The 26947-nt window shown below is 41.5% G+C and overlaps 2 protein-coding genes across 11 annotated transcripts in view; both read right to left on the reverse strand.

Moving 5' to 3' along the window:
* SOS1 (SOS Ras/Rac guanine nucleotide exchange factor 1) overlaps positions 1-10437 on the reverse strand; it is a 43204-nt gene extending 32767 nt beyond the window's left edge. Inside the window, exons 1-2 of one of the 2 annotated variants that reach the window (XM_005525354.2) lie at positions 10327-10437; positions 1490-1615 (exon numbers count right to left, since the gene is read on the reverse strand). In XM_005525354.2, coding sequence (XP_005525411.1) covers positions 1490-1615; positions 10327-10413 — 213 coding nt within the window. In that variant the 5' untranslated portion in view covers positions 10414-10437. Of the gene's footprint in view, positions 1-1489; positions 1616-9779; positions 10028-10326 lie in introns of those variants that run through there. The other variant, XM_088052633.1, reaches the window with a different exon arrangement.
* A 2983-nt stretch (positions 10438-13420) lies between these two features.
* MAP4K3 (mitogen-activated protein kinase kinase kinase kinase 3) overlaps positions 13421-26947 on the reverse strand; it is a 65259-nt gene continuing 51732 nt past the window's right edge. For all 9 annotated transcript variants that reach the window (XM_005525352.2, XM_005525353.3, XM_014254667.2 and 6 more), the window contains 8 exons: positions 26270-26328; positions 24297-24400; positions 23347-23518; positions 21301-21369; positions 21086-21178; positions 19426-19496; positions 16826-16881; positions 13421-14741 (listed from right to left, as the gene is read on the reverse strand). In XM_005525352.2, coding sequence (XP_005525409.2) covers positions 14654-14741; positions 16826-16881; positions 19426-19496; positions 21086-21178; positions 21301-21369; positions 23347-23518; positions 24297-24400; positions 26270-26328 — 712 coding nt within the window. In that variant the 3' untranslated portion in view covers positions 13421-14653. The remainder of the gene's footprint in view (positions 14742-16825; positions 16882-19425; positions 19497-21085; positions 21179-21300; positions 21370-23346; positions 23519-24296; positions 24401-26269; positions 26329-26947) is intronic.

Consider the following 26947-nt stretch of genomic DNA (forward strand, 5'->3'; position numbering starts at 1 on the left):
CTGTTTCAGTTGCAAGTGCTCACTTATGTAAATACAGCTCCTGTTTGAGTAACCATGAAATGAGGAAGATGAAGCTAATGACCGCTTACAGAGAGCTGGTACAGAAAAAAGTACACAAACTAAAACTTTCTAACAACAACAAAGTGACAGAATACTATTCTATAAAGGTAATACCCAGCTTCTCAAAGTGCAGGCTTTTTTTTGTTTTCCCCTCATAACACTTCGGCAAACAGAAAGCAGAGGTCCTACCAAAAAAAGGTCTGATTCACTATCTAATACCAGTTCACACTCCTAGTCTGTTGACTGAACAATGAAGGTGTCCCAGCGGAAAAACAAACGTGTTTGATCATATAATTAAAAATAGCATCATTGTGCATAAACACCAAGGGGGTAAATGGTGGTTGCTTGATCATCTCTACTTTTTGCATTTCTCCTGTCTTCACAGACTCATAATACAACACTTTGTGTGAAGTTTTTCTCAGTGTTGTTTGAGTTTTTTGTCAGTGTTGCTTAAAACAGCACTAAACAACCTTCCCCAAAGCTCTTGTCTCTCAAGCTGCCAGACCAGAATGATGCTGCAAAACAGGTCACCCATTAAAGGGGATACTGGAACACCACTGGAGGTGTCAGTGTTTAAAAGGGAAGAAGTATGAAATTCATCAGTCTTGAGCTCTAAAGACAGCCACATTTTTAGAGTTTGTTTGTTTGTGAGGTTTTATTTGCCATTAGTCCACCTTCTTCAGAAGGTGAGGAAGTTGTTTGGCACAGGCCCTGACCCCAAGCACTGGAAACCAACTGGCACACAGCACACAGAGTCTGCAGCTTGGCACCAAAGTCTTCAAACCATGGTTAAGCACCAAGTGCTACCAAGATACTCATGGACAGAAGTCTAAGTGATACAGCTTCACTAATTTGTTCCTCAGATGGAAAAACTCTTCAGCTCAACCTCTCTTCTTAAACATTAAGCTGCTCTGCTGAGCAGCAGAGGCTGTAGGTCTTTGAAAAGGCAGTGGGAAGAGATGAAGCCTCTGTACAGAGGAAAGAAGTGTTCCTAAACTCCTTCTGAAAAAGTGACTGAACTATTTTTGCTTTAATTTCTGGGACAGCAGGGGGTATATCCGCCCAAATTACCATGCTGAGAAAGCAGCACAGAGCCTCAGACTAAGCAGCTGTAATTTGCATACAGTATCAGTGAGGGGAAAAAAGGTCTTTTGAAAGGAACAAGTCAGCTTTATATAAGAAATTTACATTCAGCAGCTATTAAAAAGCAATACAGCTCACAGATAGTTTTGCTGTGCACTGAACAACAAATTAAATTGATAGGAAAATGAGCTATTAGGGAACTCCGTAGGCTTTCTGCAGAAGGCTCTGCTACATAAAGATACATAATTACTGCTTTCCTTTTTGTATTGTGAAACGATTAATACAGCAGCTTTCATGTAACAGTTCAAATAATTTCTAATAACATTGTAATAAGTGTCCTCTATACCTCTACATCCAGAAAACTTCTTGGTTGAGCTTGACACAACATATTTAACAACTGAAGAATTAACTCCTCCACATACTGCAATGCATCTTCAGTAGAGGAAAGTTTAGGATGGACTTGCACCTGAACCTACAGGAAAGAAAAGAATTCAAGATTTGAGTTTTGTTCTTCTTCAAACCACATGTTTTTCTTGCAGAAAAAAAAAAAAAAATATAACAAAACCCAAGCCAAACAGCCCAGAAAAGTACAAAAATGTAGCTCTGTTAAGGTCCATTAGACAAACCTGAGTGAAACATTCACACCTGACAGAAATATAAACCTCAAATGCTTTATGTACTTAAATCACTATAAACTGTATTTGATGTCAAGAAAATGGTTAATTAATAACTGTGCTTAGCAGTGCAATTAGGAAAAATTTAAAGCCCTCGCATATACTTATCTCTCTCCACTAGCTCTTTAACCACTGTTTTTACAGGAGGTTTCAGCAGTAGGGGTTTTCCCCCTTTGACACAATCTACAATAACAAAACACAGAACATTTTTCACAGAGCACACTACAGAAACAACGATTTCAGCAGCATTTATTATTTCAAATTATTTAATCCATTGTCAGTTAGCACTCAGAAGATTAGCTTAGAAGTTTCTTCCCATAGTGTTTTTTTAAGAATATGACAGCCTCTACAGTAAAAAAAAACCCACTTCAAAAAAGTGTTGTCGTGGCATTAATTGGCAGCTGAGATTCTGAAAATTTGGTCCCAATATGTTTACTTGTATGTCCTAAGTGTGTCTAATTTCTTACTGGTGCAAATTCAACAAGGAACAATCCCTCCTGCTCCTTCCATTTAACCTGAGGTATACTTTTCCTTTGCACTTCTGTAGTTCACAAATTAGCACATTAGTTTTAACCATCTAAATTTCAGGTACACAAAGCTCAGTGCTTCAGAGCCTAAACAGACAATTTAATCTCAGTCCTACACTGATGGCAAACACTATGCCACAGCAAGCTGACTGCTGACTTTCGCAATGCATCTGTCAAGCCCCAATTTCATCATTTTACTGTTTCGCTGCACACAGCTCAAAATGCCTTCAGTTCTCTCAGCCACTAACACTAAGGCTGAAGCAAAACCCAATAATCTGCTTCATCCAAATGTTAAACCCATGTCTATATTCAAATAATGCTGCCATAATTATTTAATTTCACACCTGAGTCTTAACTCCTGTTTGCAGTCATAGCAAGAACTAAATGTTATGAAGTTCAAACACACAACAGCCTCAAACAGAAATCCACCTGCCTGCTAAGGCACTCATTAGTCTGAAAGCTTCATGTCTGGGCATAGTCCTGGTGCTCACTTAACTGCTGTTGAGATTCAAATACGCTGGATCACGCGTTTGGCTTCTTGCAGATTGCAAACCCTTATTCAGCAGGTCTTAAAAAACACCTCCAGAAGTCACTGCTTTTATAACTTAAAAGCAGTCTGGCAAAAATAGAACACAAGAACTTCTCTCCATTTGACTAGCTAACACAACTATTTTGATTATGCCAACAGTTTCACTTTTCCTAAGAACTTCGCTATGCACAGCTAGAGTGTGTTTGTGGAGCTACATGAATAACAGCATGCCAGGCAGTCCCAAACATTATTTACAATTCAAACACTGACATCTGAAATACTGTACCAGCTTGGAACACCTTAACACCAGAAATTACAGACTTGCCAAAGCGTTCTCTTAAAGAGCAGAGCTGATCTGAGCCGTCTGTAAGATGCTGCCTTTAATGTGTGTTGTTTTTAAAGCAGAACTGAACAAATTTGTATTGCAGTCTCCCTATATTATACTCCAGCACCTTGTATTTCAAGAAGTGTTAAATTACCAAGTCAATTCAACAGTAAAAATACAGAGCATGATGAACTGGAGTGATGAAGAGCAGCTCTATTTTCTCCTTTACTTAGAAAACAGACCAGACTTTAATAACCTCATTACAACTCCTTTAGTCTGTAACACAGAGCCTATAAGAATAAGAACAAACAAACAAAAATACCACATCAGGCCATAACCTGAAACATTATCCACAGTCAGCCAAAACAGAGTCAACAATGATAACCTACTCTGAGTTCAGGAGATAAAAGTTTCAGACATTTTCCCTAAGCATTTCTGTCTGGGAACAGTGACACCATCCTTCTCAAAGGCCACTGCCCAGCTCCACTTTAACAGAACATCCACCTTGGCAGAAGAAAACATCATGAGTTGCCATTGGCTTGCCAGCACAGCTTATCTGTATTAGGTAGATGGTAAATAACCTTCATTGCTACGTGACACTTAGTATCAGTTAGGGTTCAAAGTCATACGAGTGAAGGAAAGAAAACAACCAGACTGACAAGGAAAAGAACAGCATAGTTCAGTGCACAATTATCACAGAAAAGTGTTAATTTCAGTATCTGCACTACTGTAGTACCCAAAAGCTCAAACTGAGAATGACAGAATGTTATTTGAGGGTACTCAGTGCAACTCCCAAGTCCATTATCTAAGACATGATGCAAGGCTGGGTAAGATGCAAGATTTAGTAAGAGAAGACAAGAAATGGGAACATCTGTCAGCATAAACCATCACATGATTAGTTTAAAAAAAAAAAAAAAAGAGAAGATCGAATTACCAGGGGCTTTCCATCTTTCTCATAAAATCATCTCAGATTTTAAATTAAAAAACCTGGGCCACCCTGCCTTATCACCCTTGAAAAGGGGGAGTATGGCTTGAATCCCACCTGATCTGTCAATTCTACTTAGGAAAATGCATGATAAAAACAGACTAACAACTTCTGAAGTGTTGTGATGTTTAGATCAGATTCTTATCTAAACGTTTAACCTCTCCCTTAAATAATGACAGAACCATTCCCTTCACTCCTACACACACAATAAAATGTCTATCTTATGGGAAGGGAAATTACTAAAAAAGCAGTTTAAAAACTTTTGAAACTTCAAATCTTCAAAATACCCCAACAAATTCCAAAGGGCAAATACAAGCTACATCAGCTACAAATCCCTGCCACCATAGCTGTTTTCACTCAACTCATGTATTCACTTTTTTGAGTATCCAATCTTCTCAATCTTTCCTAATTCTCAAAAGAGAAATGACCAGAGATTTCTTTATTTAAAGATAAGCAGAACCAATATTTCTTGAACAGCTCTTCAGGATCTGTTTAACATGAGCAGACAAACAGTGCCCGCTTAAAAAAAAATAAAATTATAACACTAAAAGAAAATCCTACAATATGAACACTTGGGGTTTTTTTTCCCTGTGCCTTTTTTTGTCCTCTTCCCTTAAAATCCGCAAAAGCAAAGAATTTCTATCAGGAAGAGCAAGACCTTAAAAATTAGGCAGCCATAAATCTAAACTGGCAGAAAAAGTCAATGAGACCAACAATGAAGGAAGTGATTAATGTTCAATACAAATATAGCTGATCTTTACTTTATAACCCATAACAGCTTATTTTATATAAAGTCTTCTCAAACCATTTGTTTCCAAACTCTCCATAATAAACTAGAATATAAATATTCCCATAAGCCTCATGGGAAGCAGTAGGAACTTTAAACCAAACCCTGAGAAACATTTCATTTAAAGGACTGCAGATCAAACAGCTTCAGGTTAGACAGAGGCTCGGTCTCCCAACAGGTCCAACACAACAAATCCTAGGCTGGTCACAAGATGACCCAAACTCCAGTCTAGAGTGACACTCAACAGCTTGTTCTGCATTAGAAAGAGGTGTTTGATAATAGAAAAGAAAGGAAGACACAGTGAATTTAACAATCTGAGTGATACTGAGAGTTATATCCTCAGCAAGAGTTTTCTGCTACCTCTTCCTCAGTGGCTGTGAGAAAAAGCCTAGCAGATTGCTTGTAAGCTGAAAAATTTCAATTCAGGATGAAAAAAACCTGGATACAGAGACTTCTTAAAGCAACTTCACGATACATAAACACCAGCTTCACGCTCCCAAATAATCATTAACAATCAACACAACCAGGTTCACAGTTTTTCTGTTATGTACAGAAAACACCAGACAAATCCTGCAGCTTCAGAGAACAACACCTGAGTTGAGCCCATCAGGAGCAGCAGAAACTCCATCAGCTTCAGAAAACAGCATAAAAAATTCTAAAGGAATTCTAAAGGAAACATTTCTAAAGCTACATAACAAACTGAAATAAAAATGAAGCATCAACTGTGGGTTACAGATTTTTTTTTTTTTCATAACTGGGCAAGATGACCCCTATAGTGGGATTCTGGCAAAAAAGTCACATTATGAACCAAAAAACAACTCTTGCTAAAGAACAACTGTACTTCACTGCTGAGCATGGGCTGTGCTGCCAGTCTGCCCTGGTGGCAGCTGAAGGGCTTGCAAAAAGGGATCTAAAGGGAAAAAAGCATCGTATTTACCACATCATGGATCATGGAAGGAGTTTTGTTATGAGACAACATGCCAAGCCAACCTCCAAAGCATTATCAGAGAAGATAAAAATTTACTGACTGTAAGTAGTTTTCTAAACTGAAAATTTTCTAAACCTTTGGAAATGGATTATTAGTATAAATGATCCATCACAGAAATAAATTTGGCAACAGAGATTGTTCTGGGAAAGAATTTTCTTCAATTCAGCACCTTTGAAATTCTTCACTAATGCTGTAACTCATTTTTGCTCAACACATCCTTTATTTTCCTTCAATGACTAAAAAACCACAAGCTTATCACTAAACACTCCAGGACAAAGTACTTTATGCACACCTTGCATGGATGAGTGTTCTTATACAGTCAGCACTCCTTAAAAAGCTTTTTCTTCTATTCTTGTACATCTCTGCTGATATTTGGTAACCCTGACCATGTTTTCTTACCTCAATCAATTAAAAATAAAGTAAATTAAATCAAATATAAATGTCTTGGATGCACTCTTCAGAAACAATTCACCAAGGATGCAGGACTCAGATTTTTGCTAGTGTTTCAGCTGATGTCTCAGAAGGGCAGCAGTTTTACACTGCTCCACTGGGCAGGTGAAAAAAATAATGCAGTAAAGACTTGAACTGTAGGAGGTTCTTAGTTTTATCCTCCACAGCCATCAGAAGAACAGAGGACCCAAAGTGATTAGAAATTAAGAAAGCTCTACATCTTGTGTGAAGCAATGCTAAGAGTAGGAAGTGCCATTTTGAGTAGCAAGTGGCAACTGATTTGTCACCAATTTGAAGAGCCAGGTAATTAAACATCAGGTTGAAATATCTTTGCCAGCAACAGCCTCCTGAGAACTCTGTAGTGACTGAAGCAGCTTTTCCCATGTCTTTTACTCCATGAAAGATCCAGAAGACTGACCAGAGACACATGGAGGCCCTGGAAGCACACTGTCTGGAACAGTTTCTTTAACCGAGGAAGCAAATCCCGTCAGCTGCCAAGCCACACCAGTCCAATCATTCTGACCACAACAAATTCCAGAAGTACCCCTGGTTAACTGCTCAACTGATTCAAAACAACTTGAGGGATGCAAAGAGCAGAACATTCCTTTGTTTTTCTCCATCATCAAATGGTTTAAGGTATCCATCAGTAGGGATGACATGTTTCCTACTGCAAAAACCAATGGATCAGGATACAAGTGCATCATACACAGAAATTCTGACTCCATGAACAAGTTATACCAGTGAGATGAAGCCATAAGGAATGGTGTTCAAGAAAAACTATCCAAAAGGTTATGACCAGAGTACAGCGTGTAAATTCACTAGCAGAGGAATACCAGTGCTGGAAGAGGCATCACATGGCAGGTGTCACTCCTGAGTCTGTTTTCCAAGGTGCACTAAAAGCTGTGTATCTCTGTGTCCAGGTACCCGAGACTTCTGGTGTTTCAAATGTCTTGAATCCTTCATCTTCAGCATCTCCCAGCATCTCACCTTCTGTCCATCCTTGCAAGTACAATTTCAGACACCTGTTACTATTCTTTCTTCCTCCCTTTTCTTGTACCTCATCGCCATGATTACTGCCTTTCGCCAGCAAACAAAGATCCCTGCAACACTCCTCTTTTGCAGCTTCAAAATAACTGTGACCAGGCAGAGAAGAATCTCAGTTGACATCATTTTCTTCCTAATTGAGTGCACTGGAGTCTATCTTGACAGCATCTGAAGAAGAATCAGAAGAAAAGGGATTACATTATGATCTCCATGGTACAAGAGCTGCTCTTTGCAAATGCAGCTCTGCTAAGGTTCATATCTAATGAAACACAAGGCATGGTCTCCTAAGAATTGCCTGATGTAGGAAGAGATTTATTCTTACTCTACATTCTTGGTTTTGCTGCTTGATAAAAAATAGAATCAAAATCATCCTCTGGGAAAAAGAAAGCTATTTGCAATGATTCAACAACACCCATTCTTTAAGAAAGCAATCCTGAGGCTGTAGTTTGAGCTCTGCATTAGAAGCCAACTCACAGTTACAAAAGGGCAATGGCATTTTAATGATTCAATCTACGTGTGGCAGCTTTCCCCAAGAGCTGCAAACACTCCATATCCTGGTATATGTGCTCTTACAACCTTAACTTAAATGCCACTCTCCTCAATGGACCTCTTAATTCAACACAGGTCTCCACAAACTATTAAGTCTAATATCCAGCTATGCAGGAAATCATCACAATTCTGCCCCTACAACCACCTGGTTTCAGGTGAAGTTCAGCTGCTGCTACTACCCGAGAATGAGTGCCAGCATCTGGTCAGCTAAGGGAGAAGTAAATGAAAAGTTCTCCTCTAGCAACAATGGGATATATACGAGCTTCCAAAAATCTGACTCCTACTGAGACAGCAATGCTCTGGCAGTTCAGCAAAGTCACAGGGCACCAGTTTCCCTCCAGGACAGTCTTGCCCTTTGATCCCACTGGGAAATGCTGCCACCCTCTCCACTTTACCAGTCCCATGTGCTGGCTTGTAGGTGCAGCTCAGAGTTGGTGAGCTACCCAGGGGGCCACTGACTGCAATGCTGCAGTGTTGCACCTGCCTTGATTATCAAGGCAAGTTCATGGGTTTACCTGCCACCTGTGACTGGTTCATTACTTTAGGGGCCTTTATCGGGGCAAAACACCCTACTCAAAACTATCTGTAGCTCTATCACATTAGGAAAATACATGACACAGTTCGTCCATTAATGAAGAAGTCAATAAGGTAATAATTTAACGTTTTCATCTGCCATTTAGTTTCCTGTAACTCAAGTATTTGGCTCTTCAGTAAAGCTGGTGATAATCTGGATAGATTGGTTCCATCTTCACAGCAACAGCCTGAGAGAAGGTAGGAAACAGGTGGTTGATCTCATGAAAAGCTGAGGTCAAAAGAGCCAACATCTGCCAGACAGTTACAAGTTTCAGTGTGAAGCCTTTGGAACTCACTCTACCTGACTCCTGTCACCCTGTACCCACAAAGAGAAACAGAGCAGAGGACAACAAAACCAAGACAACTATACCTTGCAGGGCCAGCTCGTCATCCTTGGTAGCTTGTCCTCGTTGGCCTTCTCTGCTGACCTTAGATTCTGGAATTCCTTTTCTCACTGCATAATTCATCCAGCTCCTTCAGGAAGCATCTTTAATGCAGGGTGACTTCACGAATGGCTTGTCCAGTGGGAAGAAATCTGGCGCTTCAGTTGTCACAAGTAATTCCAAAGTTTTAACGCTCGCTCGTTTTGAATCCTCACTCTGTGTACTCCAGTTGTCAGCACTGAGATTCCTTTCAAATCTGATAAACATTTGCGCCACCATGGAATAAACCATCCTCCAAAGGAACAAGTTCTCTATGGCTGGGACCTTGGGTAGCTCCAGTTTCCAAGCAGGCTTCAGTTGGATGGGTGTCCAAGTGCTCACAAGCACCACAAGTCAGTCATGTAGTTAGTTAGTGCTGAAGTTTCAAGGAAGAAACTATCCAGGGATAAGACATTAACAGCACGTGCTATGGATGAGACAAGCAAAAAGACTTCCAAGAACTGGACAAAGCCACACAGTGCTGGAGACCTCAAAGAGCATGCCCAGAGAAGAGAGGCAGTATACTGCATGAGGAAATTAGGAAGAAATACTGCATGTGTATAACTGCAGCACCTGAGACCTCTCAACCACCCCAAGGAAGGAGCCTTTCAGGCAAAAGGTACAGTTAATAGCTGTAACTAGACAGTAATTCAGAAAGTGCACGACTAAACCACATGAAGTTCTGCAATCTGAAGCCAGTTCAAGTAACAGTGTCAGAAAAGCTGTTTCTTAAGCCTCCTACTTTCTGGGTTCAGGCTGCAAAAGTGGAAGAGGAGCCCTCACCATTTTTTCCTCTCTTCCGAATAAATTCTTTCCACGCCACAGGCACAAGCCTCACCATCCTGAGGGAGCAAGACTTGCTCGTTTGTCCTGATTAAGCCTTCTCAGCAAAAAGGTAATTAAACTAAGAGAAGGTTAACTAAAAGCCATTAGACACGAACACTAATTAACCAAAATTCTCAGGAGCTGCTCATAACAATCCCCCCCTATTCCCAGTTGTGTCGCCAAGGAAGACCGGGAGAAACCCGCAGCAGCACCACCTGCATCCCTGCGGGCCGAGAGGGGACAGGACTCGCGTGTCCATCACAAGCTTTTTATCTACACGGCTCCGTCTGTCAAAGCATCGCCCCAGCGCGGCTGCCGGGCCCGTCCGCGCCGGGGCACCCACCGAGGCAGCCGCCTGCGCTGCGGGACGGCGCCGACCGACCCCCGGCAGACCCGGAGCCGCTTCCGGAGCGCGGGGAGCCCCGGGAGGCCCCGCGGCCCGCCCGGCGCCCAGCTCGATCCCGAGGCCGGGCCCCCGGGGCGCGGGTACCCGGCCGCCCCTCACCTTCTTGAGGGCGGGCACCAGCAGCCCCCGCCACTTGGGCGCGTTCTCCTCGCTGAAGAACTCGTAGAGCAGCGGCTGCGCCTGCATGGTGCCGCCGGGGCGGGCCGGGCGGGCCGGGAGCCGCACGGGAGGGGCGGCGGCGCGCAGCGGGGGGCCCGGCGCCCCCCCGCCGCGGGGGGGGGCGGCAGGCCCGCGGCGGCGGGGGGGGGCGGCGGCTGCCGCATTCCCCGCCCCGGCTCGCGGGGGTGGCCGCGGGGGCGGCGGGGGGGGGCGCGCGGCGGGACGGGGGTCGCGCGCGGGCCGCGAGGGGCGGGGTCGGAGCGCGAGCGCCGCCGCCTCCCCGGTCCCGTCCTCGCCCGCTCCGTCGGCGGCCGCGGGGCATGCGCGGAGCGGCGGCGCCCCGCGCCCCCCGCGCCTGCGCCCCGCCACGCGCGGTCTCGGCTTTCCTGGCGGAAGTGACGCAGGGGGCGGACCGACCGCGCGCGCCCCCTGCCGGCGGGAGGGCGAATGGCCGCTCCCTGGGACCGCCGGTGATCCGGGATCTGGGACACTCGGGGATGGACTGGGCTGAGACAAGAAGTTGGATAAAAATGCCAGGAGGCTTTGTGTGGAAGGGCAAGGAGCTCCTGGACTAGCTTAGACACTAAAAGGAGGCCTGTGGAGGGTGGAAGCAGGAGCTGTAGCCTGGCAGGAATACAGAGAGGTTCCCAAGCAGCCAGAGATCAGGAGGAGTTAGGGGAGTTAAAGCCCTAAGAGAATTAAACAGGGCCAGGGACAACAAGAAAAGCTTCTGCAGGTATGTGGGTGGTAAAAGAAACACTGGGAAAAATGAGAACCCTCTCTGGAAGGAAAGGGGGGACCTGACTACTGGAGACATGGCAAAGGCTGAGGTGCTCAGTGACTGTTCTGTCCCTGTCTCCACCAGAAGTGCTCCAGCCACACTGCCCGAGCTGCAGAAGGCACTGGGAGAGTGAAGAATCACCTGCTGGAGAAGATCGGATTTAAGGCCATCTAAAGCACCTGAAGGTGAACAAGTCCATGGTACCTGATGAGATGTATCCACATGTCCTGAAGGAGCTGGTGTCTCCCTCCCCAGACAATTTTCTACAGCTTCTTCTACATCACTCATAGATGAAACAGGCCTTCTTATATTTTAGGTGTGTTTCCTTGGAGGGAAGCAAGAGGTTTGGGCGCACTCCCCATTTTTACCAGCTATTTTCCCATGCAATCCTTCAAAACTCAGCAGGGCTATTGCTAAAGCTGAACCCTGTGGGGTGTAAGAAATGTCCCCTGCCTGGGGGACACATCCACCCCCACCAGCACTCACAGTGTTACTGGGCTCCTCCAGCCCCACTACAAGCTCCCTGTGGCAAAGTTACAGGCAGCCAGCACCATGCTTCACCTTGCACAGCTCTTGCATTCAGTTAAGGGCTGTGGGATGCAGAATTTAAATCTGAACCCCCTCTTTTTTATGTCAACAGATCCAGACACAGGCAGGCAGCACTGCATGGAGAAATGGGCAAAAAAAAGATAAAAGCAGCATTCATTACCCTGTGATCCCAGCTTCCAGGAGCACTTCCATAACACACACATCACCACTTTCTTTGTTCCTTGTAAGAAGGCTCAGTTTGGGCCTTGGCCCAAGCTCTGCCCTTGCACTGATCAGATTTGGCTGCCAGACTGATATGTGCCTGACCCTGAGATCACATCAACCCTCCTGTCTGCCAGCAGCTCAGACCAATTCCTGGGAGCCAGCGTGGAAGGGACAAGGAGGAGGAAAAGGGAAGCACAGAGGTTGTTGCAGGAGCTGTGTCCATCATCCACGGCAGAGGCCTTGCTGTAGCCTCATGGCACCTGTGATCGGGTTTCCTGCCTCTGACTGGGCTCCCGGCAGTCAGCCACACACTGATCCCAATCCACCACCAAGATCCCAGTTATTGGCTCCTACCAGGCATGGCTCAAGAGAGCTTTAGTTCAAAGTAACTTCAGGTCTAGCAAAGGAGACATTTTGATTTACCAGACACCCAGGCTCCTGGGCTCAGCTGTCAGCAGAATAGGTAAGCAGCTCAATATGTGGGAAAGACGGCACAAACCCCAAATTCTGTAACAGGCCAATTCCTCAAAAAGGCAGGAACCCTTCACTTCTTACCTTCAAGGCTGGAGAGCAGTATGGGAAAAGCAAAGCTGTCCTGACTGTACCAACAGACTGGGAACATGCCTGCCCTAGCGCAATACTCCCTTCTTACTACATGCCATTACCCTATCCTCTTCATTTTTAGCCCTTCCAGCTGCATTCCTGCAGCATGCTCGTACCAAAAATGCCCAAACACAGTCAAAACCAATAGTCCTTCGCCTCTGGTGTGTGTAAATTCAGCAATGGCCTGAGAAACTTGGCCCCAGCTGGTGCAGAACGCCCCCAGGAGGAAGCACATTCATAGCACATCAGATCTTGGTTAAATCTGAGCGACTTTCTGCGTGTCCAAGTGAGGAACAGTCCACAGGAGGCAGGATGGAAATCCCCCTTGGGGATTTCACAAGGGTGCTGTGAAACACACACAACTTCTCGACTTTTCTGAGAGTTCAGCTGCTCAGCATGGAGCTTGTGCCACCACCTCTCCCCACAGAGCATAAGCTGAGGCTCAGGATGAGGAACAGCCAGGATGAGGCCGGCAGAAGCAGTGAGCTTGAGGCCCACAGGCAGAAAAATAAACCTGCTGAAAAAAATGAATAAATCAGCTTTGCAATCAAGAGAGGTGGAAAAGCAGGAAATGGAGGGAAGAAACCACATGAGGTGGAATTTGGAAAGACTTAGCTCAAATCTACATATGCACTACTGCCCAAAGGGTATTGATGCCAACCCAAACTGAGTGGAGCTCCAGCAACCTCTGTTCATACATTCAGAGACGCCCACCTTCTGTGTTTGGCACAACCATTTAATAGCAGAATTGAAAACTCAGTATGTTCCATTTTAGTCTTATGTGGAAAATCAGTGCAGGTGATAATCTAATTGTACAACAACATGTTAAAAAAATTTATTTTACATTATATACATTAGGGAACATATTTCAAAGCATTACCCATCACAACAATAACGCAGGCCATAAATCACTTTTAATTTAGTTTGGTTTTAGTGTATATTATCACAATAAAATATAAAGAACATATACAAAAAAAGGATTCAAATGTGTGCATTTTGCTTAAAACTTGGCATTTACACACTCCATTGGAAAATAGCAATCAAAAATACTTCTGATCAAAACTAAGTTCCCGTGATGCGTAGTAACCATTGTATTGTTTCAATGAGGTAGTAACTAAATTTTGGCCATGTGTTAACATCCTAAAATCAAGAAAAGTGTGAAAATGGTTATAAGGCCAAAAAAAAAAAAGTCAAAATGGCAACATCTCTGAGCCATTTCCACAATGTGGAATGTTGCTCCTTTTCATCGTGATATGAAACTATTTAGTAAGACAAACAGTAATAACTACTTTTTATCATTGTATACACTAATAATTCAAACACCTATTGCAGAATTACAGCCAGGTACCACTAGTCTGGGACTGACACCCATCCATAAGGTATTGTTTTCAAGCATAGAGAAGTAATCATAAGGAAAGGTTTAATTAAATATAAAAATACAGGTGTTTAACTGGTTTGTTTCACAAAGAAATCTACCCAAATAAACGAAAAAAAGGAACTTTGAAGCCCAAGTTATATCCACAAAGTCACAGCTTACCTTTGTGACTAAATACATCACATCTCAATACATTGTGCAAACATGAACACCAGTGTGTTGTATTGAAATTAAAACAAGATTGTAATCTGATTACAGCCTTGGTTACAATTTCTAAAAGTTAATATTTATTTGTATTAGTAAATTACATATAATAAAATACAATAGTGTTGCTAAATGTACTATATTTGTTGCTAGAATCCCACTTTATAATAAACACATGAGACGTCCTTATAATAGTACCCCAATTTAATTTTTGCATCCTCAGTGACTTTTACATCTGTACAGGTAAGACACTTGTACTTAACAGGAGGACTTCTATCTACAGAAAGTCAGTGTAGGGCTTCAGCAAGAAGTTTCACTGAAAAATACTGCATATGTACAAAGATTACATAACAGTAAATTAAGCACTTCTGTGGTATTATAATGCTTCTGTGTCCATACCACAAACGATTCTCATCTTCCTCTCATGCCACAATAAATTATAAAGTAACTGAAGTGGGATTACTGCAGCTTTTGTGCAATTCCAGCCAGTCACGAGTGCTGCTGCAGCAGGAGTGTTGTCCTCACAGTGAGCTGCCTGCCTCGTGCTGTTCTCAGTAACTGTTCTCATGCCCTGCCAGGATATACAAATTGCTGTTGGCTGTCGGGTTGTCCGTCGGCCTGCTCTCCAGCACCACGACCCTGAAATGGAAATTAAAAAAGCCACAGTGTCAAGTGATCCTTCATTTAAAAACAACCCTGGGTATAATTAAATTCTTTCCTAGGATCCATCTGACTGGTTGTCATTTCTCTTTCCCTGAATGCCTTTAGTCCAAAAGCCCCTCAAATCAATGCCAACCTCAAAGCAAGCTCATGGTCTTGTCCAGACAAAGTTTCCAAGGATCTCCCACAGCCTCTCTGGGCTCCTGCTACAGTGTTGAACCATCCTCACCATCATGTTTATCCCTTCTATCCAGCTGGAAATTCCCTTGCTGCAATGTATCCCTGTTACCTCTCATTCTTTTAGTGAGGGCTTCTGAAAAGGCTCTATCACTCCCCTACTGGGCTTGTGTTTCCTGGAGCTTTGCAAAGCAAACCCATTCATAAGGCTCCTACTCTGCCCTTTGCCATAGCAATGACAGATGAACAAAGCTGATTTTTCTGTGAGCATTTCTAGTTAATCCCCAAACCCATGCAACTTAATCCACAGAAACTTTCTCCAGCTCTGAAAAGTCCCATAGCCAAAATTTTGCAGGTAAAGAGAATCCTCAAGGAAAGGACTTCTGTGTGAAAAGTCTTTTCTTTTACTTTTTTTCTTGCCACCCACTTTTGGCCAGGATAGGAGACAAGAGACTGTGTTACACAGGCCTGCAACTGCAAAGATCACAAGGGATGTCCTAGATCAGACCTTTCTATTCAAAGAAGAGAAATTAGCTGTCACAATTTTGTTTCACAAACTATTTAAATTTTTTTCATCAGGCAAGAACTGCTCTAAACAGACCAGGATGTTCATGACTGACTTCTCCACAAACATCCTGAAGGCAAATTGTGGGAAACTCAAATCCATCTCTTGTGCATTCAGACAGGAAAGTCTTCTTCCTGCAAAACTATGGCTCAAAAAAAACTGATCTCTACTCAATGTGCTCCACAAAGGGAATAACACCTCATGCCATGAGGCAATTCCCTGCTCACGTGGAGAAAGCAACACACAAGCTTTTATTAGACCGACATCATGTTTTTGCTTCTCAGAACACCAGTTCCTATGAACTGCCTAGGAAAGGACTCTTGTTACTGGGAAAAGATTTCAGAGCTCAAGTACAAAAAACAGGACAGTGCTGCCAGGAAAAGGGTATACGAAGAAATTGGAATTAATGCTTATTGCAGTGCAAATAATCTTCAAACATTGTCTTAGACTTGGGAAATAATCAGAGCAAGCCAGAAATAGATGGGACCATATTTGGGGAAGAGGACATTTTTACAAGGTAATGTTTTGCAATGTCATTCTAAGATGCCACATGGGTTTACTGCAAGCAGCATAAGACAGAGGCAATTCTCAAAAGAAAAGTTAAAGCCCATCTCTGCAGTTCTTCTGAATTCATTACTAGTGAAACTGTCACATCAGCATGCACTGCCCTAAAGACAAAATATCTGCTGCTTCTGTGGCTCTTACAGAAGTACAAAGTTCAACACCAGGGCAGAGAAAGTTGAGGAAGTCAGTGACACTTTGAAAACAGCAGCTGGGTCACAAAGACAGGGCGTTACTCTGTCCTGAAAGCAGATGCCAGAGAAGAGCTACACTGGGAGCTATCAAGAGCTCTAACAAGACCTGAACTGTCATACTGGGAGAACAACTGGTAGATTTCCTTTCTGGGGATAAAAATGAGATAATTAAATTTTTTAAGTATTTTTGGCATTTATCTCCAGAAGCAGATCTTGATGAGCTACTGCAGCAGAACATCTGAAAATAAAGATTTCACCAAGTTAAACAAAAGAATTACAATACAGAAAGAAAAACACTCCTGGAGATTGTGACTGCAGTAAAGTAAGAGCTTCTTGCATGGCTGAGTACTTCTGGAAGCCCACAGATACTTTTAGAAGACTTTTTTTTTTTAATTTAAAAAAAAGAAATGTAAAAGTAAAGGACTGGAAGGTAGACATGTACACAAAGGAATGTCTAAGATGACTAAAAAAGAATTTGCAAGAAACATGCAAACAGAACTTTTACAAGGTAGAAGAACATACATTATTCCTTTAGTTTAGTATGTCCTGTTCACTTCTCATCTTACCTGTCAGATCCCAGAAGCCTGAATATCCTTGTATTATCAGAAATTTCTTGTGTGATCTAGACAATAAAAAAATATTTACATGTTAAAAGCACAAGTGTTTCCATTTTGTTTTTAACATCAGTCAAGAGAAAAGAATTGACTGTGGCTGATGTTACCCACTGACTGCCAATTAAAATCCAGTAGAGATTATAATGCAACTGTCACTTTTAACAAAGATATAAAAGTTTTCTGTAATTCTTCCCACATTACATGAATTCCTCTGGCAGCAACTGCAAGGACAACAGCAGGGCTTAGCTTGGTACTTGAGTTACCACTGCAGTTCTCTTTACAGCCATGGCTGAAAGAGATAGGGTGAAATTAATGTCAGTCTAGAGTGGATATCCAAAAATGGGTCAGGCAAAATCACACATAAAACACATTTTGTTGAAATGCTGAATTATAGTAAGAATGCACTAAACTCATATTCTGAAAACCTTAGCAGAGAAACATCATCTAATCTGTGCTACTTATGTCCACTGCAAAAAGAAAACGTCATCTTCTGACACTTCAGACAAGTGCAACAGACCTGTGTGTTCTGTTGAATTGTACTTGTGTGATACATTTTTATGATCATATGAATATCAAAGCAACCAGAAAACCACCATGTTTATCAATGAAGTCAACCAAAGCCCAGTGCATACTCCAAAGGGTATTGAGTCACTTTGTGAACAGGCAGCACTGTTTACAAAGCTCCTCTTCTACACAGCTGAACTTGACTCTTGAGGAAAGTAGACATTCTCATCTCCTTCCCAGATCCTAGTAATGTTAGCTGACTTAGTGAATTCACTTCTGGTGCAGAGAACTTGCAAAAAAATTTTAATTCACAGCAATGAAATCCTCAACTTTTCTAAGAAAATTAATTTCTGCTTTTCATGAGGCTAAGTACAGTCTTTGGCCAAATTTTGAGCTTCTTGTGTCAGAATTCACAGTTCCCTCTTTCATTTTTCACACTTGATCAAACCACTGTGGAAGCTGTGGAAGGAAATAACTCTGCAAGAAGCTAAAGTCATCCCCAGTTAGGCCAACTGTATTAGACTAGGGAATCTGAACTAATGGTATCTTTAAAGAAAAAAATGCTGTAAGTCAGCCAGCTTTTTGTCTCATGCCAACTTCCTACCTATTTTGTAGTATAAAATTCCCCATAAGTCACAAATATACCCAAGACCTGAGCCTGGAACTGAAGGATTTTCATATTACAGCAGAAAATGGGTTTATTTCTTTTAACAGCTGCAACTAGTGGGACAGCCAGGAGAGATGAGGAATTTTAAAAGGCCCAAAACCTTAACCTAGACGTGTTCTACAGAGAAAAAGTTTTAGGTGGTTTGCTTTCTGTCAACAGCCCAGTTCTGCTTTCAGTTCTTCATTTAGGTTCTGGCTTTGGCTTGACAGCAACAAAGCAAACCAGTGTCCCTGATGCTTTACATAAACAACAAAATGCATCCATTTGGGCTGCAGCACCCTGGGACATGGCCTCTACCAGCTGTGGCAGAGCCACCGAGTACCAATGGGTAGAGCAATGCACAAATGCCACAATAAACATTTGCAATATATAAAATTTGCAATAATAAAATAAATACTAAATAAATTTGCAACGAACATTTGGAAATAACAAGCAGTCTGACTCCAGCCTTTGGCTCACACAGAGCAGGCTCACTGTTAGCACAGACTGGGTCAACTGAGGCTTTGCGCAAGTCAGTGTAGTGGTGGAACAGTGTGGGATATCTAAGCTTGACATGTGGCTGTATGTGTACCTTAAAATACAATTAGTCATAATGAGCTCAATTTCTCAGCCAATGAAACACTGAGGGAACAACTGGTAAAGTTTGTAAACATTCATTAATAACCAAATTAAAAGACTGATTAAATTCCTACAAAGTCCAGCATTTTCACTAACAGGTACACAAAGTTTGCAGCAAGGGAAAAAAAAAACAAAATTATTTGGGAAGGCAGTTATAATTGCTTAACTCAGTCTAAAAATCACATCAAATTGGCTAAAAAAGGGACTACAAGGAGACTGCAGGAAAAAACCAAACAAATCATGTTTAGGTCAATCTGGTATCTTTCTTCTGAAGATGGAAATATATTTCTTGTGAAAGCTGAGCAATTTTTCATAGTATTTGTAAGCCAAGAGAACGTGGAAGAGACTAAAAAAGGTCAGGCAACTCATTTGACACTGTGACAAAAAGCTAAAGTTCAGCAGTGGAACCACTGGCAAAGCCCAAATTTTTGCATCCATATGAGAAAGGCTAAGGAACTGGCAGTGGTCTTCAAAGCAATTTAAGGTGAAGATTAATATTACCAAGAATTAGGCTGGGATATTTTCTATGGCATCCTGACCTGGTCTCTTGTTTCTGCTTTGCTTGTTAGATGTGAGAGGGCTCTTGGACAGCTCCACCAATGCCTTATAGCTTATGAAACAAGCTTGGAATGAGACTCCAGCTTCTAGATCTAACCTAGGACGTTACTGAAATGTTTCACTCTTTCAGACAACAGCATTGTGCATTTCTCCTCCATGTGGCTTACATTAGAAGCCAGAATCTGAAACAAAATGTAGTACTCACCTCATTTGATCTAAAACTCCTTCCTTGCATGCCATGCTTCCAGAATGCTAACACACTGTCTTGTAGACAGACTGGTAAGAAAGAACACTGGAATCAGTTTTGAGGCATTAACTCAACTATTGCTTTTAAGGCCAAAAGCACAAGACTATAGTTTTAAAATCTGTACATGAACGTTCCACTCTATGACATCCACCCACTCAAACTGCAGAACGTCTCCCAGGAATCACTGAACCTGCCTCAAATGTAGCTGCATTTATACATTTATTTGTTTAATGAGCAGAGTTTAAAAACATTCCCACCTAACCAGAAAATGTTCTAGATGCCTAGTCCTAAATGTATAATTTTCTTTGAACAGGAAATCCCTTTAATACTTGCAGACAATATATATGGAATTTTAACAGAGAAGTTCCAGGAGTGCCTTTGGAGATACTGCCAGGACAGCTTAAGCCACTGGAAGCTCATTTGTGACAGGCAGGGTGAGGACTACAGTACATGCTGAGGTCCCAGAGCAAGAAGCTTCAAGTGCATCAAATCTTTCCTACTCCCCATTCCCAACCATCAAAGAGCCATAAAAGTAGTATTTTCAGTGGCAATGCTTTCTTGTCCTCTTCTCTGTGGAAGGTTATCTTTGGGGGGCCTGAAACTTTAAAGCTTCTCCTCAGAAATAAACTCCTAGCAACTCCTGATGATTTTTAAACCTACTGTTCCTCCTCTTCTGGTGCTGCCCTTCATCTGTGCACACATCCCTCCTACCCCTCTTTCAATAGCAGGTGGTGCAATCCAGGTATGTAACTACTGAAGAATTTCCAAAAGAATCTATTCTGTTTCACAAACGTAATTCATTCAAATTCTACGCAAGGAAAAAAAATTGATGCAACCTGTGACATATCATATAATTTAGTCTTTGAGCTGCTTTATAAAAATGGACTGCAGAAACACACATGCAAAATGAGTTAGGCATGGATGATTCAGAGAGCTTATGTAGGTTGTGTTAAGGTAGTCCTTTAGAGGCTGGAAGTCTCCATCATACTCCCAAGACCAAGACATTTAGCTTAATCTAAGAAGATTCCAGGATTATTACTCCATTCCAATTGCTCCTAGGAAAGCACATGCTGAACCTTCCATGAGTTCCACAAAGTGAAATGAGTGAGGTACTGTTCCAAATGCCCAAGACTAGACAGGTAGCATACCTAATGATTTACTGTAAGATTGAACAAGTTAATCACAGAAGATCTCAAGTTGGAAGGGACTCATAAGGATCACTTAGAACATCGTCCAGATGTTGCATGAACTCTGACAGGCTTGGTCCTGCGACCACTTCTCTGGGGAGCTCAGTCTAACATCAATCACCCTCTGAGAAAAATGTATTTTCTTAATATCCAACCTGAATTTTCCCACATGCAGCTTCACATTTCCAGGTCCTTACTGCTGGTCATGACTTTTTGGCTGCCAGAGCACACTGTTCTCACACATCTTCAGCTTCCTATCAAACCCAACGCCCAGATCTCTTTCTGCAGAGCTGCTCATCCCCCAGTTTGTACGCATAACTGGGACTACCTCATGCCAGATGCAGAATCCACCACTTGCTCTTAAATTTCATCCAGATGGTGACTCTCTGACCTACAGGGATATTCAAGACTAATAATGAAACCCAGCTTACCTATTGATTCAATCTGAAAGTCAAACGTGAGCTCCGATGACAGCTTGCGGCTGGATTTTAACCTGCCTTGCAGATTCACTATTTTTATGCAGCCTAGACAACAAATAAGGATATGTTAACCAAGGACTATCTTCAATATAGAACCTGATTTGAAAACAGACAGTATGCATATATATGCATACATACATATTTATGTATGTTGTTATTAAACTTACAATCCAAACACACCAAAATGGTATCTCTCTCCAGCTGTGTTACATGGACAACACTCGTCTCTGTAGTGTCTATAAAATAATGACAGTATTAGTTCATAATAAAACTTAGCATGAAATTTGAAATGGAAGTTCCAGAGATTGAGACATTTTGATGGATTAGTGTGTTTTATCTACTTAAAATCATCATTTTACCCGTGACCTTACTCTTCTCTTAGAGATGCATGTCTAGTTATCCAACATGTTGGCTGTGACAGGAAAATTGAAGCTATAATATTAAAGTATTGATTGAATTCAGCCTTTTCTGAGCCATGTCACAAAAGCAAACTGATATGTGCATTGTTCTCCATTTATTCTCTGTTTGTGTAATTGAGTATTACTGTTGCAAAAAGGCAGATATATGTGACTCCACATTATGCTGTTTCACTGCACTTTTCTTCTGTCTTTATTTCTAAATCCTGATAGGGACTTACATACTATTACTTAATTCTTGCTGCTATTTGCAGATGTTCCATCCCCAGATGTTCCAAAAATAGGGGCTTATTTCCTTCTCCAAAGCTTCAAAAGAAGGGCTATTTTCTTCACTTCTGGGTTACAGCTGCAGCAGTCTCCATCACAGCAAATGGGAATTTGACCCATAAGTGATTAGTGGACATATCAGCTCAAAAGAGAAGTGGAATTTTGGTCCATTTGTTTGTTAACATTAAAGTTACATACTAATTCAACATTACTGTCAGATTCTGTAGCCATCTTTCATATAGCAAAGAAAAAATCAGTAAATCCATTAGACATGAGATATTAGAGCACATTACCTAGAACACAAAAGCAGCTTCCAGTTAAAATTATAAAAAAATAAAAATCTGTTTTGCATCATTGCCCTCCTGCCAGCAGGGGACAAGAATAAACTGATAAAACAAAAGGGTTTAAATTTCAGCTACAAAAATAGGAGAAAACGATATAGACACAACATGAGAACACACAAGTAGTTCAAGGAAATTAAAGTGTGGAAGGCAGAATGCAAAAAAAGAACAGTACTCTTGTATTTACACATCAGTGCAGACAACATTGAGAGAGAAATGACAACAGGACATTTCAGCGTGCTTCTCTTATGGGGTGTACTATAAAGCCACACAGTTACAGGTAGGAATGAAAATAAAATGCATTGTCTGAAGTAGTAAAGTGTGTTAATTTGCCATCCACTGCTCACTTTGGGTACTGTAACTATGTCTTAAACGGTGTCAAAATCTAATGCGCAGAAAGGTCAGTGGGTATCTTCCTGGTGCAAACTTATTCTTAGTGAATTCCACAGAACACACTCGTCTGGACTCATGCACACCTGTATGCCAGCACAGAGCTATGTATAAATTCATCATGAATCAACAAGGGATCCATGACAGGCAAAACCAAAGCTATTCACTGCTTCTGAACCTGCAAGCTATGACTACCAAAGGTTCCCTACTGCATCTAGGTTCAGGGGGTAACCTTGTAACTCTAAAAACTAATTCTTAGCACACTTCCTTAAGAGAATTTCTGCTGTTGTTCAGACAGTGGTCACCTCACTGATGGTGCCCACACTGGTGATGGGCAGGCACTTGGTTTCCTGTTACCAGCTGATAACACCATTTCTAACCAGTGGCACATTGCAGGAGAGCCAAACAACATCTTCCAAAGATGTCAAAAGAATTGCTCAGAATGCAATTTTACTAGAACCTATTAAATAAACAGAAGTCATGGTGCCAGGATAGAGCACAGAACAGCACAGGGGGTAATAAAGTGCTGCCTAATTTATTAAGTGCAAGAAACCATAACTCCATCCTTTGCTACACCAAAAATCTCAAGGAATCCAATCAGTTCAACAAGGAGAAACATCCAAAAAAAAGTGCATGCACAAGCAGGTTCAACCAGATACCCCTTTCCGCAGAGAACTTAAAATCACTTAGCCTTAATGATTTAACCATTTGCTTCCTCAGAGAAGCCTAACTTTCAGTACTTCAGCTATAACACAAGAGCAAAGAACATTTCAGAATGCAATGACAACAGCACACAAACCTGTTTCTGTAAACCATGAAGAGGTAGAATTTGGGTTGACAGTCTCAAACTTCACCACCTGGTTGAAGTCTCTTCCTCTACTGACACCAACACAAACTAAAGGGAATTCCTGCTCAGGGACTACCAGCATTTCAAACAATCTCAGTGGACAAGGTACAGGAAAATCTATGTGCTAGATGAGTAAGCAAAAAATAGATATTAGAAGGGAAACAAATGCAGTCTGAGTTACTAGTAGATATTCAAATGGTATGTAAATTTGTTTTAAATTTAAAGGTTTAAATTTAGTTTTTAGGTTTAAATACAAACCTTTGTAACATTAGGTTTACTTCTTCAGATAACAGGAATTGATAAATTCAAAAGGCCTGAGTTAAGAAGCTTGGAGTATCTCATGGCAATTCAGTTTAAAAGAAATAGCATGTCTTTTATCATGTGTGTCCTGTGCAGCTGCCCACAGATGACAAGAGGGCTCATCACTGCTCTCCCTGGCTACTGAACCTTCTCTTCCAGGCTGAGTTGTAACAGCTGCCTATTTATAAGTATGAGCCCTCCCTGGCTCTGTCTCTTCAGGTGATGTCAGATGGGGAGATAACAAGTATATCTGGGCACTTCAGTGTCAAAAAAGTTAGAATAAATGGTGACCTTCTCTCTAGTATGGGAGCAAGAGCACTGTTAACCCATGTCTCAGCCTGCCAGCCTGAGTTTTCTATTGTGCAGCTGAAGGGCAACGTTCATGGAGAAAAGGGCTTTGTTCTCTAACTGAAGGGCATCCCAAAAACATGAACATTAATTTTGAGTCAGCTAATACGTGACAAATTTAAGTAGTCATTTTTAACATAATATAACAGAAACCAAGAGAAAAGTCTAATAAATCAAGAAATGGCTAACACTTATTTCTTAACAAGCCACTACAAGATAACTAGCAGTCAACATGAGAGTAATTGCAATTTTACCTTGATTAGCATAAATTTTTGCATTGGTTCAACCCATTCTAACAAAACAATGCTAGACTGTAGTGCTCCACAAAGGTACTTGTGGCCTGTGTAGGGATTTCTCACTGCCAAGAAAAGACAGAGAATATTAGTGTACTAAGCACATACAAATTATAGACAATTTCCAATTACGTAAGAGTCCATTTACTTTTGGAAAATACCCACCACCCCCACTGTAATCTTTTATATATTGAAAAAATAGCTGATTGCATACACATTTGGAGCATCTTAGGTCCACTGTGTTCATTTGTCTAAGCTATCTCAAAATTACCATAAGCAAGCTGTTAAAGAGTGGTTTTTTCTTCAACACAGTTACCCAGCAGGGCATGAACAACAGCACATCTGCCCTTCCAGCACTGTCACAGCAAGTCTGAAATCTAGGAGCTCTGTAATTCTGATGGACACTTCTAGATCATCAGGAAATCCAGTTGAAACTGAAGAACAATAGAAGAGCAGGAAGTGCTGCTCTTCCATTGTCAGAACTGAATTAAAAACTGGCAGAGAACAGTACAGTTACAAAATCAGGTCCTGTGAAGTTTCACAACTTCAATTCTACAATACTGGCAAAATTTCACTCCTTAAGCACTGCCAGCATTTCCTTTAAGACAAACAAGTGTTACTTTGCACTTTGTACTCATGCCTAACACGTATATCTAAAGACCAGGTTTTACTGTGCAGTAAAGTGACTGTGGGCCATCAGGCAATAAAGAACACAGTTTAGGTAACAAGCTTCTACAATCCAGAACTATCCACAGAAGTGAAATATGCTCACACTACCTTATTGCCACAGAAACTCATCAGCAATCCCTTGGCACCTTAAACACCAGGGCTTTATTTCATTAATCCAAGTTCTCACTCAACATCAGCCAGAGTGACCGTGAAGTGCAGCAAATAATGTTTGGTATGACCCTGAGTAAGGCTGAACTCAGCAGCAGAAACCACAAAACAATCACCAACACCTGTAAGGTGCAGAAAGAAGACCAGAAGTTCTTGTCTTTTTCTGCCTCCTGTGGCACTCCTGCTGCCCCGAGGCCAAAACCAGATTTATGTGGCAGCAGGAATGGAGGCTCAGGCCCCAAAAATAAGGCTCTACAGCTACCTTTGCTGTGCTCACAAATTCTCTCTCACACCTATCACGCCCCTGAAGGGTTCCAGGCTTAGGAAGCTGAGCTATCTCTGAAGACTCCCTGCACGATGTCAAGTACCACAGCACCCCTACTAAATTCTGTGCCCTGCAGGACAGGAATGACAGAATCACAGAGGAGCACACCACAAAGCTTCTTGTTTTATGAACAGAAACCTAGAAACATACAGACTTCCAAATTAATTCTTCTGTCAAAAAGTCAGAGTTTTTACATACTCTGGCCCCTGTCATCCCATGAGTGTTCCCTGCAGCATTCATTAACACTCACAGTGGTTGGGTTTTTTTTTTTATCTATCTACCTCCTTTTTAGAACATCTTAACACAGCGCAGCGTTGAAACTTTGGTAGCTAGCACATTACTAAACACATTATAAAGGCTTCAGAGACAACACTGTCCTCAAAGAATTAAAAATACTCCTTTGCTTTTTGTCACCCAATATTGATAACTGAAACTTCTGCTAAAAATGTAGGTTTTAATCCTGATGGCAACTTCTCTAAGTTTCTCCATCCATGGTGATTAGGTTTTTCTTTAAGACTGGTTTGAATTTCGACATCATTCTGCTCCTCTGCATTTCTTGTAAATTATCTTTAAATATAAAGAGCTAAATGGGAAAATTTTCCCTGCTTAAACCCAAGGACTAACCTGAATGAGCTCACCATCTGCAAATGCACAGCTTTATAATAATGATGGAAGTCTCTTCTTCCTTTACCTCTTAAACCTGACTCAGTAATCTTAATATTGCCACCATTTGTGCTGCCCCTTCCCACTTATTCTCCAGACCTTTACTTACCAACACAACACTTTTGACACCATTTAGTGTCAGGAATTTTTGTAGATACCGCAAACTTCCTACAAAAGATAAAAACAAAATTACTGATCAACTAAAACAGTTGAGTGAATTTTCTTTTTAGGCACTGATAGAAAAACATCTGCCATACCAAAAAACTAAAAAATACAAGCTTGTGTATTTCTCGTGACATCATGGAAAAAATGTGAAAATTTATCAGATAAGCCAAAATGTTATTTGCTGGTAACAGGATTCAGAGTTTCTACATGGATTAGAAGACAACAGGCACTACTGAGACCAGCCACAACACTCTTGACAATAAAAATAACTTGATGCTGTAGAAAAGATGGGAATAAATAGACTGATAGAGAGATGCTGCACTCAAAGCTATGAATTGGGAAAACAGTTGTGTAACATTTCAAATGGAACTGTCCAGAAGTGACTGATAATGCAAAAGGACTGAACAGCAATGAAATCTGAGCACTGGTCATAAATTTTTGTTGGAACAAGTCATGGAAAGTTTGAAAGGAACTGCTCAAGGACTCTCCAGGAAAAGAAGCTGGAAAGGAGATTCATCACAGAATATTTTCTGCTATTGAATGTCTGCCTATCAAGTATCATAAATTAAGGTTATAATGTTTTGCAAATAAATATACAAACGTCACTAATTACTTCAAATTC

Source organism: Pseudopodoces humilis, chromosome 3 (assembly GCF_049639895.1).
Source record: "Pseudopodoces humilis isolate 2021_Gansu_Grassland_sample_001 chromosome 3, ASM4963989v1, whole genome shotgun sequence".
Lineage (NCBI taxonomy): Eukaryota > Metazoa > Chordata > Aves > Passeriformes > Paridae > Pseudopodoces > Pseudopodoces humilis.